Source organism: Scyliorhinus torazame, chromosome 12, assembly GCF_047496885.1.
Source record: "Scyliorhinus torazame isolate Kashiwa2021f chromosome 12, sScyTor2.1, whole genome shotgun sequence".
NCBI classification, from domain to species: domain Eukaryota; kingdom Metazoa; phylum Chordata; class Chondrichthyes; order Carcharhiniformes; family Scyliorhinidae; genus Scyliorhinus; species Scyliorhinus torazame.
Genome location: NC_092718.1, coordinates 177,688,771 through 177,704,196, shown reverse-complemented (window position 1 = coordinate 177,704,196; position 15,426 = coordinate 177,688,771). Strand labels below are relative to the sequence as shown.

General features: G+C 45.6%; 1 protein-coding gene across 2 annotated transcripts in view; it reads left to right on the top strand.

The window, feature by feature from the left end:
* The window catches only part of galnt17 (polypeptide N-acetylgalactosaminyltransferase 17), a 512,955-nt gene extending 499,650 nt beyond the window's left edge, over positions 1-13,305 (top strand). For both annotated transcript variants that reach the window (XM_072469451.1, XM_072469452.1), the window contains exon 11: positions 12,113-13,305. In XM_072469451.1, the coding sequence (XP_072325552.1) occupies positions 12,113-12,256 (144 nt within the window). In that variant the 3' untranslated portion in view covers positions 12,257-13,305. The remainder of the gene's footprint in view (positions 1-12,112) is intronic.
* Positions 13,306-15,426: the final 2,121 nt, after the last annotated feature.

Below are 15,426 nucleotides of genomic sequence, written 5' to 3'. Positions count from 1 at the left end.
GCATGGTAACCTTAACAGTAACGGCACTGTTGGGCGGGGGCAGGAGGGCTTTACCCTAAAACACAGCCAGCCGTTCAAAATTCCATTGTCTTTGGTGGGATCGGAATACCCAGCTGGTGGGAGGAGTCATAAAACTGCCCCCACGGTTTGAGGAGCGGACCTGTAATTTCCTGAAAATATGTGTTCTCGGAGGAAAGGACCTCTTGTCAAAATTGCATAGTTAGAAACTTTGCTCTGGGGTCTCACCCATCAAAACCCTTTTCAGCATTAACAAATGAATAGGAAGCAATTTCTAGGATACCTCTGGCACTTGTTTTTGTTGAACCTGTCCCGGCTTTTTGCTCTAATTCGGCAAGGGGTGTCATGAGAATGACGATCAACTGAAAAGATGAGCTGGATGTTCTGGCATATAGAAGGGGCTTGTAGAAAACTCGAGAAGTAATCAGTAGGTCTGGCCCAGCATCTGTGCGGAGATGAATAAATGGGCTGGGACTGAACACCAAGCGTCATTCTCATGGAGCTATTTTTAAATTTGAATGCCCTAATTGGGTGGGAGGTGAGCTCCACACCCAACTGTAGCACCGTGCGCCTCTAGGAGGTGGGAGCTGCCTGCAGAGCAGCAGCAGCAATGGGATGTGGCAGCCATGTTGGGGGCTTGTTGGGGGAGAGTTATAGCTCCTTGGAGGCCCAACGGAGTAAAAGGCAATGGGAGTGGCCATGCAAGCTCGATGTCGATACAGGGCTTGGAGCCTGCACTATTTGGCGCATCAAAATTCAGTCTTGCACAGATTCAAGGCAATTGATGTCCCCACAATAAACCTGACCGCTAATCACGAATGTGCACCAGACTGTTCAGGTTTGCCAAAGTAAAGGCAGGCCCCTTAATACGCTCCTTAGAGAGCTTAATGGACCTTTAATTGGGTTTTCCGCTCCCTCCTTTCCTCGCCCACCTCCCCAAAGGCCCTTTAAAAACCTGTGCCAATGGCTTCAGGACAACAGCCGATTTCCAAATTCCCCAGCCAGGGGAAACATCCTCTCATTGTCCTAACAAACTCCTTCAGAATCTTGATATGTTTAAATGGGATTGCCTCTCGTTCTCCTTATCTTCAGAGGATAAGAGCCCAATTTGCTAAACCTTGTCTCAAGGGGCAGGTCAGGGGCCGATGATGGCATTGTGGTAAATGTCACTGGGCTAGTAACCTAGAACCCAGGCTAATGGGGGCAGGGGTTCGAATCCCACCATGGCAGCTGGTAGAATTCAAGTTCAATTAATTGTTCTGGAATTGAAACCAATCTCAGCAACGGAGACTATGAAGCTATGATCGATTATCATTAAAACCCATCTGGTTCCCTCATGAACTCTAGGGTAGGAAACCTGCTGTGCTTACTTGGTCTGGCCTACGCGTGACTCCAGACCCACAGCAATGTGGTTAATTATTAACTGCTCTCTGAAGCAGCCCAGCAAGACAATCAGTTCAAGGGAATTCCCAACAACGCCCACATCCCACAAAAGAATAAATAATAGAAAAAGGACATGCTCTCCTCCCCTGAATGAAGCTAGTGAACAGTCACTGTATTGCCATCAATGCAAGTGCATCCTTCCTTAAAATCGGAGACCAAAATTGCAGACTGTAGTCAAACTGTGCTCTTACCAAAGCTCTGTACAATTGCAGCTAGACGTCTTTATTCCTGCACTCTAACCGCCTTGCAATAAAGGCCAACATGCTATGGTATTTTGTCACAACCCGCACAAGAACGACGGGGTTGGACCAATCAGTCTCCCCCTGAGTCTCGCCGAATATGAGCTTCTCCGCTAAGGGGGCGGAGAGCCCGAGGACATTCATGATTGAGTTTTAGAAAATGTCGGGATGGTATGGAAGCGACAGAGCAGACCCAGCTGGGATCTGATGTATGCTGTATCGCTTTGCAATAAACCAAGTTTTCTTTTGACCAACTTGGTTCGGACTCGTTTGTGGCCTACGAAACTGGAGACAAGGATAAAACTGGATGACTGTCGATGCTGCTACACCGTAACCTCCCTTTCACCGACTAAGGTTGGAGAGGTTTTTTTTTTTACAAACATGCCTTTGGAAGATTGGACGTGTTCTACTCAAACTTGGACGCAGTACAGGAAACCGACACATTGCTTTTACCGGGTAAACACTATGACAGATGTTGATCAACAGACAGTGATATTACTGACCTCTGTGGAGCTCATACTCATGGAGTGATTAAAAAGCCTTACATATCCTGCAGCTCCGGACACTAAAACTTTTGAGCAATTGGTGGCTCTAGTGGCACAACACTTCATCCCTAAACCATCCGCTAATAATGGCAGAGAGGAGAGACTGGAACAGAGTTTTTGATGAGGCTATGAAAACTAGCCGGATTTTGTGAACACACAACTTCCATTTCCGAAATGCTGCGCGACTGTTTGGTCGGCGGCATAAATCACATGGCTACTCAAAGGAAGTTGCTAGCCGAACACTGGAGCCACAGGGAGCGTAAGGCATGGGACAGCCAGCAACCCCGGCACCCCACCAGAGGTAGGCGCCACCGAGTGCTGGACCAGAGGCGAAGTGCATGCAGCTGAATTGCATTGAAGCACACCGAGCAGCCCCTACCAAGATAACCGTGCAAGTCAATGGGAATCCATTAGACAGTTTCATTTATTGGGAAGGAAACGTTCGGCAGGATAGAGATGGGGGGCAACAGTTAAACCTGTGGGACACCGAGGCAAGATTAACGACATACAGCGACAAACTGTTAGCCATTGCTGGATCCACAATGGTGGTTTACAGGCAATAGTCACTGTGATGTGCATTGATCGGCATGGTGGTGCAATGGTTAGCACTGCTGCCTCACAGTTCCAGGGTCCCAGGTTTGAGTCCTGGCTTGGGTCACTGTCTGTGTGGAGTTTGCACGTTCTTCCCGTGGCTTGACATGAGTGGCCTTAGGTTGGGTGGTCTTTCAGAGGGTCAGTGCAGACTCAATGGGCTGAATAACCTACTTCTGCTTTGCAGTTAGAATTGGACCCTGCCTCCTGTAAATACGTCACTCTAAACACACATAGAGACTTTTACCAGTACACCAGACTGCCCTTCCGAATGTCGTCATCCTGTGCCATATTCCAGAGGGTAATAGAAAACAAACTGAGAGGTTTATCGTGAGCGGTAGTGTATCTGGAAGACGTGTTAGTCACAGGAGAAACTGAGCAGGAGCACTGAAGTATTTGGATGAGATTCTCCATTGTTTCTCAGAGACCAGTGTAGCCATCTGGAATACAAAATGGACATTTGCAAAGATTGCAGGGAAAAATGGACAATGTTAAGAAAGCAAGCAGGCACAGAGCCTGTCTGCATATTGGAGCCGCAGATCCCAGACAAGACTGAAACTGTAGGCCCATTAGCATATGGATGGCCCATTTCCGGGAATAAAGGAAGATACTTAAGTAACCGATCTGGCCTCAGACCTCACGGCGCCAGTTCCCCAAACCGAAAGCAGAAAACAAAGCCAGGCCAACGGCCACCTCGGACACGCCCAGCCATCAGGGCACCCACCCCTTTATTGGTCAGATCAATACGAGTGATCAATCAAGATACGGTCCAATTAATTAGGGCCAAGTTCAAGGCCCGCCCAAAAGCACGCGAAGCCCCTTCACGTATTCGAAGAAGGCCCCAAGAGAGAGTCGCTCTCTTGGATTCGGCTCTCACAGCGGAGAGACCCGTCCACCAGCTACACCAGAAGCAAGTAAGTCCAAGGTCAACGCTCGCTACCAGACGGACGACCTTAGCTGTTTCCCCTCTACCACTTCGACCCCAGCAGCCTCAGAACCGAACAACGGCCATTGTTCCTCTGACTGAGTGGGCGCCCGAAGCTAAGTATAGGCTTTAGCAGTAGCGATAGTTTAGTCTGTAGTATTTCGTGCATGAGTAGATATTGCTGTGTGTGTAAATAAATAGTATTGACTTTGAACTAACTAACTGGTGTACCGACTCTTTGATCAGTATTCGGGTTTGAACCTTGTGGCGGTATCGAAAGATACTTGGCGACCCTAAAGCAAACGTAATTAGAATTAAGGAAGGCGACCATATTGACCGCCATATTTAGAAACAACCAAAGAGAGCAAAAGCAGCATTCGCCAGTGGAGAGAAAAGTGAGTATTGCACACGAGGGAAGCTATGTGCCTAGGTTACCGAGTGGACCACGAGGGGTTGCACCCGGTTGCGGAAAAAGTACAGGCAAGCTATGCCTGAAAACACCTCTGAATTGGGTTCTTTTTTGGGATTGGTGCATTATTACGGAAAGTTCATGCCCAGTCTTCTGACCATTTTAGCCCCCTACACCTCCTTTTGAAGAAGTACCAGGAATGGGCATGGGAAAAGCAATAGAAAGAAGCATTCGCACAAATAAAAAAAGAACAACTGACTTCCTCAGGCTCATTAACACACTATGATCCCACCAAACAACTAATAGTCACATGCAACGCGTCCCCGTTTGGCACTGGCGCCGTTTTATCACACCGCATGGAAAATGGCAGCGAGAGGCCGATTGTTTTCGCTTCCCAGGCACTGGCCATGGCCGAGCGCAACTATGTGCAAATTGAGAAAGTGGGTCTGGCAGTTGGCCTTGAAGAAATTTCATCAGCATGTGGACGGTCGACGATTCAGGATTATCATGCATCACAAGACACAGCTCAGTCTTTTGAAAGAAGACAAGGCAATTCCGAGCACCACCTTTGCCAGGATACAGGGTTGGGCTCTCCTGCTGGTCACCTGTGAGTATTTATTTGAACATCGGCTGGGTATCCAGAACGCTAATGTGGATGCATTAAGCCGATTGCCTTTGCCTTCCTGCCCTCCTTCTCCTCCCAGGACTGGGAGGTGTTGGCTATGCTCAACTTTATGGATTTGTGGTCAGCGTCTCAAATCCGTGAGTGGACAGACCCATCCGTCCTTTTGAAAGTGCGACACATAGACCTGTATGAGGGTCAGCATGGAAGACAGCAGACTTTTATGGGGGGTGCACATCATCGCCCTGGGCAAGGGCCAAGACCTGATTCTGAGAGATCTGTACAACAGGCCACCCAGGGATGTCCAAGATGAAAATGCTCGCCCGTGGCTGGGCTTAGACGCAGATATAGAGATGTGGCCTGGCAGTGCGGCGTATGTCAGGAACAACAAAAGCTTCCACCAGCCGCGCCCCTTCACCCGTGGGAATGGTCAGGGCAACCGTGGGTGCGACTTCGCCAGTCCATTTCAAGGCTCGTTATTCTTACTTCTGATAGATGCCCATTCGAAGTGGTTGGAAGTCTATAGAATGTCGTCGACCACTTCAAGGGTGACCGTTAAGAATTTGTACCTGTCTTTCAGTACGCACAGTATCCTGGACGTGTTAGCTACTGACAGTGGAACGCCTTTCACAAGTGAAGAATTCTCGGCGTCCCTGAAGAATAATAGGGTATGGCACATCTGTACAGCCCTGTATCATCCAGCTTCCAACGGACTGGCTGAAAGGGCGGTGCAGATGTTCAAACGAGGGCAAAATAATGGACTTCATGGTCAATGGACACGAGACTGGCCAGATTCTTGTTCTGATTTCGGACTTCTCTGCATGCCATGACTGGGGTAGCACCAGCTGAATTGCTAATGGGCCGAAGGCTTCGAACCCGTTTTAGTCTGGCTTTCCCTGATATTGGCAGGAAAGTACACCACAGCCAGGAGCAGCAAAGGCGTTGCCCTGTTCAATGAAAACCAGGTGACGCAATCTATGTTAGAAACTGTTCAGACGGCACCCAGTGGATTCCAGCAACCATTGTGCACAAGGTCGGGTCATGAGGCTGCAGCTCGAATACATAAGGTCCAGAAGACCAGTCTTATGAAAGATTCCTTGGAAGAGGGAAATTACAGTCAAACCAAATCTGATGCCAGTAGAGGCTAGGTCATCACCCTAAAAGGATCAAAACACCAAAATGAGAGAGGTCGTAGATACGGATTCAGAAATTGAAACCCGGGCGTTGGAAGTCTCTGACGGGAAACAAGCAGTGCAGCAGCCTCAGACAGTGCATCCACCATGACGTTCCGAACGCAAGCGGCTTTCACCATCCAGATATACACCACCCGACCCAGCCCCGCAAGTACAGGAAACACAGCCACGGACGAATAGAGTCCGGTGCTTTCTTACTCTGCAGTCGTCGGAAAAGTCTTCAGACTTTGCGGGGGAGGGATGTTATAATCCGCACGAGACCTACGGGATTGGAGCAATCAGTCTCCCCTTTAGTCTCAACGAATATGAGCTCCCCCGCAAATGGGGGGTGGAAGCCCGAGGACATTCATGATTGAGATCTGTATGAAGTCGGTCAGGTATGGAAGTGACAGAGCAAACCCAGCAGGGATCTGATGTAAATATAATCGCTTTGCAATAAACCAAGTTGTCTTTTGACCATATCGGTTTGAACTCGTTTGTGACCTACAAAATATTTCGAATGACCAAAGGGAATAATCTCACACTTTGCACATTATTCGCCAAATACCATTTTCTTGCCGACTCATTTAGCCTGTCTATTTCTCATTGCAACTCCTCTGTGCCCTCACAGCTTGCATTCCCACCTAGCTTTGGATAATCAGCAAATGTCGATACATTGCTCTCTGTCTATTTTGGCTAAAACATTAATATCACTGATGCCCAGCGCTGATCCTTGGAGCATTCTGCTGCCTGCCAACTTGAAAATGTCCCACTCTTTGCTTCCTCTCCATTAATCACACCTTTATCTATAACACGCCCAATTCTTATTTTGCCCAATAACCTTTTGTGGGCATTTATTAAATGCCTTTTCAGAATGTAGGTGTACTGCCCCTACTGGTTTCCCTTTATCTACCCTAATAGTTACATCTGTGTTGTTGAGACTTCCTTATAACAAATCCCAGCACTTTCCCAGCGAGTCATGTCAGGCTAACTGGCCTGTAGTTCCCTCTTTTAGCTTATCCTCCTTTCCTCAATAACCAGCTTACATTTGCTAACGTTCAATCCACTGAGATTGTTCCGGAATCTAAGGGATTTTGGAAAGTTATAGCCAGTGCATCCATTATCTCTTCAGCCATGTCTTCTGGTATTCTGAGATGTCCTGGGATTTGTCAGATTTTAGTCCTTTAATTTTCTTCAGTGTTTTTCTCCGTTGATATGAATTATCTAATTTCCTCATTTCTTAATACTAGTGTTCTATTTTTCCCCTTTTAATCAACGTTTTTGGTAGCCCTTCGCTAGTTTCTAAAATATTCACAATCCTCAGTCTTGATACTATTCATTGCAACATTATAAGCCTTTTCTTTTAATCTAATGCTATCCTTAATTGCTTGAGTAATCTGCGGATGGATCTCTCTTGCTTAATTTTTGTTTTTCAGTGGAAGATATTTTTGCTGAATATCTTGAATTGTTTCCTTAAATGTTTCCCACTATTTATTTACCACCATACCTTGTAGTCTACTTACCCATTCAACCGTAACCAGTTCTCTTATGTCGCTGACTTTGCTTGAGTTTAAGATTTTAATTTATGACTCGAGTATGTAACTTTTAAGCTTTAAATGGAATTCAGTTATGTTATGATCACTAGTTCCCAGCAGATCTTTTACTCTGACATTACTATTTATGACACAATACCCGATCTAAAATAGTTTATTACACAATACTAGATCTAAAGTAGTTTTATACCTAATTGGTTCCACAATGCATTGCTGTAGGAAAATATCACAAAAATATCCTACAAACTCATCATAGAGCAACCCTGACAATTTGACAAATCCAATGTTTATGAAGATTATTGTCCCTCACAATTATTACGTTATCTTTGTTACAGGCTGATGAGAATGTATTGTTTAATGCTCTGTCCAATGATATAACCACTGTTAAAGGACCTATAATCTACTCTCTCCAGTATTTTTTGACTCTTGTCATTCCTAATCTCCACCGGTACAGATTCTACTCCATTCTGAGCCAAGATCCTTCCTCACTCATACCCTCATGTCATTCTTTACTATCAGGTACACCCTTCCTCCTTTGCCATTCAGTCTGTCAGGTAAAGGATCTTTAATTTCATTTTTTTAATACTATTCTATTTAATACTAAACTCTCTGTCCTTTCCTGTCCCACTCTGCTTGTCTTTACGCTTCGCTCTCTCTCCCTGAAGCTCCACAATGTCTGCACCTCAAGATCCCAGCTCAGCATCTCTGAATCAAGATCGCTCAAGCCACTGGCATTTGCTGAGACAGCAATTCATTCCACAGATTCCACAAGTTGCAGTCACGACACATCACCAACCCTGCAATATATGTCTAACCTTATTTATTTAATTAGTCAATTTATTATTACTTTACACAGGTAAAGCAAAATAAACTGTTTTAGTTTGGAGACTAAAGAAAAACACTCACCAGCTACAAGAGACTGAAAAATTATGTTAAAACGGAACTCCCCTATCCCCACTCTGCATCAAATTCCCGCCTGTATCAAATTCCCGACTTGACACTCGTTCTTCATTGCACTGAGGCCCCATCTCACTTTGTGCTTCCCTTAGAAATTTTGCCAACAACTGCCATCCAAAAGAGCGACACAGTGGGGCAATGGTTGGCACTGCTGCCTCACGGCACCGAGGACCCGGGTTCGATCCCGGCCCCGGGTCACTGACCATGTGGAATTTGCACATTCTCCCCGTGTTTGCGTGGGTCTCACCCCCACAACCCAAAAGATGTGCAGGCTAGGAGGATTGCCCATACTAAATTGCCCCTTAATTGGAAAAGAAAATTGGATACTCTAAGTTTATGAGAAGATAATGGCCATCCAAAAATTTATCCTAGGATTCTCTGGGAGGCCAGGGAAGAGATTGCTGGACCTTTGATTTTTATGTCATCATTGGCTACAGGAATAGTGCCAGAGGACTGGAGGATAGCAAATGTGGTCCCTTTGTTCAAAAAGGGGAGCAGAGACAACCCCGGCAACTATAGACCGGTGAGCCTCACGTCTGTAGTGGGTAAAGTCTTGGAGGGGATTATAAGAGACAAGATTTATAATCATCTAGATAGGAATAATATGATCAGGGATAGTCAGCATGGCTTTGTGAAGGGTAGGTCATGCCTCACAAACCTTATCGAGTTCTTTGAGAAGGTGACTGAACAGGTAGACGAGGGTAGAGCAGTTGATGTGGTGTATATGGATTTCAGTAAAGCGTTTGATAAGGTTCCCCACTGTAGGCTATTGCAGAAAATACGAAGGCTGGGGATTGAGGGTGATTTAGAGATGTGGATCAGAAATTGGCTAGCTGAAAGAAGACAGAGGGTGGTGGTTGATGGGAAATGTTCAGAATGGAGTTCAGTTACAAGTGGCGTACCACAAGGATCTGTTCTGGGGCCGTTGCTGTTTGTCATTTTTATCAATGACCTAGAGGAAGGCGCAGAAGGGTGGGCGAGTAAATTTGCAGACGATACTAAAGTCGGTGGTGTTGTCGGCAGTGCGGAAGGATGTAGCAGGTTACAGAGGGGCATAGATAAGCTGCAGAGCTGGGCTGAGAGGTGGCAAATGGAGTTTAATGTAGAGAAGTGTGAGGTGATTCACTTTGGAAGGAATAACAGGAATGCGGAATATTTGGCTAATGGTAAAGTTCTTGGAAGTGTGGATGAGCAGAGGGATCTAGGTGTCCATGTACATAGATCCCTGAAAGTTGCCACCCAGATTGATAGGGTTGTGAAGAAGGCCTATGGAGTGTTGGCCTTTATTGGTAGAGGGATTGAGTTCCGGAGTCAGGAGGTCATGTTGCAGCTGTACAAAACTCTGGTAAGGCCGCATTTGGAGTATTGCGTACAGTTCTGGTCACCGCATTATAGGAAGGACGTGGAGGCTTTGGAGCGGGTGCAGAGGAGATTTACCAGGATGTTGCCTGGTATGGAGGGAAAATCTTATGAGGAAAGGCTGATGGACTTGAGGTTGTTTTCGTTGGAGAGAAGAAGGTTAAGAGGAGACTTAATAGAGGCATACAAAATGATCAGGGGGTTGGATAGGGTGGACAGTGAGAGCCTTCTCCCGCGGATGGAAATGGCTTGCACGAGGGGACATAGCTTTAAACTGAGGGGTAATAGATATAGGACAGAGGTCAGAGGTAGGTTCTTTACGCAAAGAGTGGTGAGGCCGTGGAATGCCCTACCTACAACAGTAGTGAACTCGCCAACATTGAGGGCATTTAAAAGTTTATTGGATAAGCATATGGATGATAATGGCATAGTGTAGGTTAGATGGCTTTTGTTTCGGTGCAACATCGTGGGCCGAAGGGCCTGTACTGCGCTGTATCGTTCTATGTCTATGTTCTAAACACATGAGAGCAGTGGTCATCATCTGAAATTGTTGAATTCAGTGGTGAATCCAGAAGGCTATAAAGTCCCCAGTATAAGCTGTTCCTCAAGCTTGCATTGAACTTCATTGGAATAAGTTAGGAGGCCAAGGACAGAGAAACCAGAGTATTAGTGCAGTGAAGAATTAAAATGATAGGTGACTGGAAGCTGGGGGTCATGCTTGGGAAATAAATAAAGGAGCTCTGTAAAGCTGTCACCCAGGGCGGCATTAATCGGCCTCGACGTGGTATGGGAACATTGAATCTCGCGAGTGGCCTTTCGTGAGATTTTCAATGCTTGAAACAAAATCTCGCGAGACGTCACGATCTGGAACCTGCCCTTCCTGGGCGTGTTTCGGATCTACATATTTAAATGAGCCGTTAGGTTTATTTAAATATGCTTTCACAGGATTCTCCAGGCGCCTGGGACCTAAGGGAGACCTCGGTAGGGCGTTGTTTATTACTGGTTTCCACAAATGTAGACCAGTCATCGTGGCACCTGGGGGAAGTGGGGGGGTTCTCTCAGGCCATTAGAGGCCTCAGGTGTTGGGGACAGGTCAGGGGGAACCCTGGTACTCCCTCTGGCACCCAGGTACTTTAGTACTGCCAACCTGGCACCCTGACACTGCCAGGGTGGCACTGCCAGGCAGGGGAACTACCAGGGATTGGGCCTTGGGGGCCCCAACCAGGTGGAGGAGGGTTGAGGGGATGTTCCCAGGGGCCTCACTGATGTTGGAGGGGAGGAGGGGTCGAAAACGGGAGGGGGGGGGGTAAAAAGCGGGGCAGCCAGAAAAAATGGCGCCCCCTGATCTGTGAGGAGCCTGTCCTGCCGGACACAGCAGAGAGAAACTCCCCGAGGCCATAAAAAAGACAAAGTGCTGTTAAATCGCGGGGTGTTTCTTGGCGTTGCAGCCATCGAAAACACGCCCCAAACCGGAAGTCGTTTTTTTCCCATTGAATCGCGCCCGCAATCTGTCTTTAATCTCCCCAGTGTAGAAAAGCCATTCTGATTCGTCATCGCTCGGAAATCTTTTCATAAATTCTCACGTGGCTGTGGCAGCAGAAATGAAATTCTACTCCCCCTCGTAACCTGCAGAGAGTTTAAGTGAAATTGGTTGCACCAGTTAAGATCTATGTTGTGAGGGCACAATCCCAGAGTATAAAGGGAAACCTTTAAATTAACTCCAATTTACAATCTCAACCAGAAGGACAGGTAGGGTGATGATAATCGCACACCTTTTAGTCGATGATGTGTTGGGTGTTCTGGATCACAAACAGGTCACCAACACTGGAAGTGGTGCAACTCTATTTTATTATAAGGTTAACTATATTAACATACTTGAACTGTGGGTAAATGCAATACCAGCTTTAACTGTTGACCCTTGCCTAGTCCTAACCAGGTGATGCACTCAGCACATGGTGAATGTCTGTGTTGCAGGCTGTGAGCTTTGTTCTCCGAGCTGGCTGCTACTAGAATGAGCGGTAACTCTCCTGTCCCCTGTCTTTATAGTGCGTGTGCTCTCACGGATGATTGGCTGCGGTGTTGTGTATGCTGATTGCTCCCACTGCATGTCCATCAGTGTGTGTGTGTGTGTGCACCATGATATACTGGTGTATATTATGACAGTCGAGGATGACAAGCACTCCTGAGACTGAGGCCAGTCGAGTAGATGTTATTATTCATTTTTTTTACATGTCAGGATTATTGAAACTGCTGACTAACCTCATTTTATGTCTCTTCAGAATGGATCAATCCTGAACCTGGAAACTGGCCGTTGTTTGGAGGTGGAGAATAGCCAAAAAATTGACTTTGGAATGGAGCTGGTTTTACAGAAATGCTCAGGACAAAAATGGACAATCAAAAATGTCTTAAAGCAAACAATCTAGTCATGGATTTGGACGATCCAAAGGAAGCTGGGTTTCTTTGGACTGCAATAGACTGGAAACTTCAAAACACTGTTGTTATAGACTTGGATATGAGAACAGCCTTAAGTCTCCAAAATCATTCGGGTGAATAATAAAAATCCAAACTGGATGATGTCTTCAGGCCAGGATTTTATTTTTATTTGGGATTTAAAGAAAATTACAATTTTATTGAATGTTATATATTATCAAATGGAAGAAGGTCTGTTCAGAAATAACTGGACAATAAATTAAAATATTCTCTGTGTTTTAAATATTGATTAGTACACACTGTAAAATGCTTTGGTCAAAGCTAACCACTGATACAGGAAGCTAAATGAAATAAGCACTGCTATTAGTTCTCGACAACCATTTTTCGTTGTTGTTTGTTTTTGGGATGTTCATGGTGATTCTCAGCCTTTTGAAGGTTGTGTACTCGTAATTTTGCCCATTGTCATCCCGTTGTGCATGATTCCATAAGCGCTGAACAGCCTTTGCGTTTGACACGACTTAAACATCGAGCACTGGTAAAATATACATCAACTAGAAATGCCACATTGAATGGAAATAGAGCATTGAAGCATTGCGGGTCAATCTGCAATTGGGATTACAAAACGTCGCTGAGTCAGTGGAGGAGTGGAGAGATCTGCACTGTGTCTGGCTGTGCTCTCAAAAGTTCTCACTGTTTTATGGTACCCCTGTCTCTCACCTTGGTAAACACACATGGATCTAAAACCAAGCAAGTGATGAAAAACTTGTCAAACCTCGTCACTGGGTACCACAGAGCCTCTCATCACTAGAATCTCTTTGCGAAGGGAAAAAAGAGGTAAGGATGGGAAAATAAATGAATGTAATGGAAACCTGTAAGACATAGATCAGAAGGGACATTGACTGTCAGCAGCAAACTAGGATGTGGTACACATTTCTGAATCGCACTGTCAGGAATTTCCTTGTATCAATGTTGCATTTGCCGTCTGTGTGTGTTGTTGTAAAAGTGAAATAAAGATGTGGCAGAGCCGCTAAAAGATATTAAACGGTTGGGAAGGATTAACTGAAACATCCTACAAATGTTTGCAGAACAAGTACAGTAAAGCTGCTACAAAATAGCACATAGTGTCACTTGTGATGTTCTCTGTGGAGTCCTTTAAGATGGCTAAAAATTGTAGTGCTGACAAAGAACATCAAGCTATGTATTTCAAACAGAGCTAGTTTATTTACACTACTTTAAATGATTCACACACCTTACTAAGTAATAACTAAGAAAAGAACAGCATTAAATCTATTCTACAGAAATCTCTAATATCTAATTATGCTGTCTAATCTCTCTCTAATATAATGAACAACGTATCTTTACCTACCACTAACACCTTCTCCCAGAATCCCAGGAGTCACAGTATATTTATATGAATACTCTGTGGTGCCATCTAGTGTTGAGATACATGAAAATCATCTTGTTAACCCTTTACACTCCGTGCATCATACATATCACTACATCACTGACACCGAGGTTTTGTGTGGAAACATTTTATTGGGGGTGGTTTTCCTCCACATTGCATCCATATCCACCTATTCCCAAGGCATGATGCAGAGGTAAATAGAGCATAACTCCTTACCTGTATTTCCACCTCATTTGAACTTCACACACACATACACACATTCCCCAGTCAGAGTTTGGTCAAGGTCCGAGTCAATGCACCTGAATTCTGATTCAAGTTAAATTTAAAGGGCACTCAAGTGACATGATTAAAGGGAGGAGTGATTTTAAATCTTTTGCCTGCCGCTGGGAGGAGGGTTTCTGACTCTCCTGGAATGGCCGGGAGTCGCCTGGAATCGCCATTAATCTCCTGATGGCCAAAGAAGGCCATCCGGGAGATTTTGAACTGCAATGTCAGTGGCGAAGGGAGTAGGCAGGCAGACTGGACTTGCCGAGGCAGATTTTGTTTCCTCATCTGTGTTTTTTTGGTCCGCGCCACCATTAGTGCAGGTAGCTCACACTTTAGGTGCACATGTGGAGGGCATGTGGCTGTGTCCTCAATGCTTGCCGGATGTTCAGTTTGGATGTGGCTGCTGCAGTTCCGAGTGGTAAGTGTAACATTGTATTACTGTGGCTCGGATTGGTTACAGCAGCTCTGGCATGGGACTTTTTAGGGATCCAGGGCCAGCTGGAGGTGGGAGTTCACAGGTAGGATCCTTTATTATCCAGGACGGTCCAAAATCAGGAGAGGGGGCATCATGTCAGAATAACATGCACTTTGTTTGTTCGCCTCTTTAGGCAGGGAGATAATCCTCTGGGAATGTGTTGGTATTTTTAAACCTTCCCAGACCTGCTAGCTCCTGTCATGCTGCCATCTTTCACTTCCGCCCACGTCTTCCGGAATATGTTCTGCCGGAGTTGGCAGCCCAAGCTTGTAGGCAACCTCATTTCTCGGGCTATGTTTCAGTCGTTGTAGGAGGCCTGCCTGCCAATTCAAATATTCCAGTCAGTGTGGGAAAGGGACCTTAAAAGGCAGCATGACAGACTCTATTGGCTAGTTACTACTTGCGGATAGTTGGCTGTTTTCCACCTGACATGACGTCGTTGGAAATAGCTAGGATTGAGGACTGTGTTGGCTGTTTCATGACCAAAATCCTGCCCATCTGTTACAGATTTCTGGGTGAGCCTCGCAAAGCCCCCAACATGCTCAACTCCCAGCTCATGCTGCAAAATCAACATTCTAATAACATATGCACCCAGAGATCAGGATCCCCATGCTCTGCACTTATAGATCAATGCAGTCTCATCCTCCAGAGGAATCTTCCTAATTCTCCTGGATTATCTACAACTGGTCTTCCACATTTGGACCCTGTGTCCTGGCCACAACCTGGCTGTCTAGATCTCATGCAGCAGTTGGATCTGCATTGGCATTAGGCAATGTAAGGTTGAGTGACTAGGTGCCCAGGTACTTTCTTTGAGATCTGACTGTTCTGAACCAGCTTCTCTGTCTGGCATACCTACAAACCGAGAAAAGTATTGTGTGATAATCCTCTTGAAGATCTACTGATAATTAGCCTTCTACAAATAGCTACCATGGAGCAACTAATGTAAATCAGATTGTGTGTCAGAGATATAATTGAATATGAAATGATGTAATGGAAGGATAAGTGTTGGAAAAAAA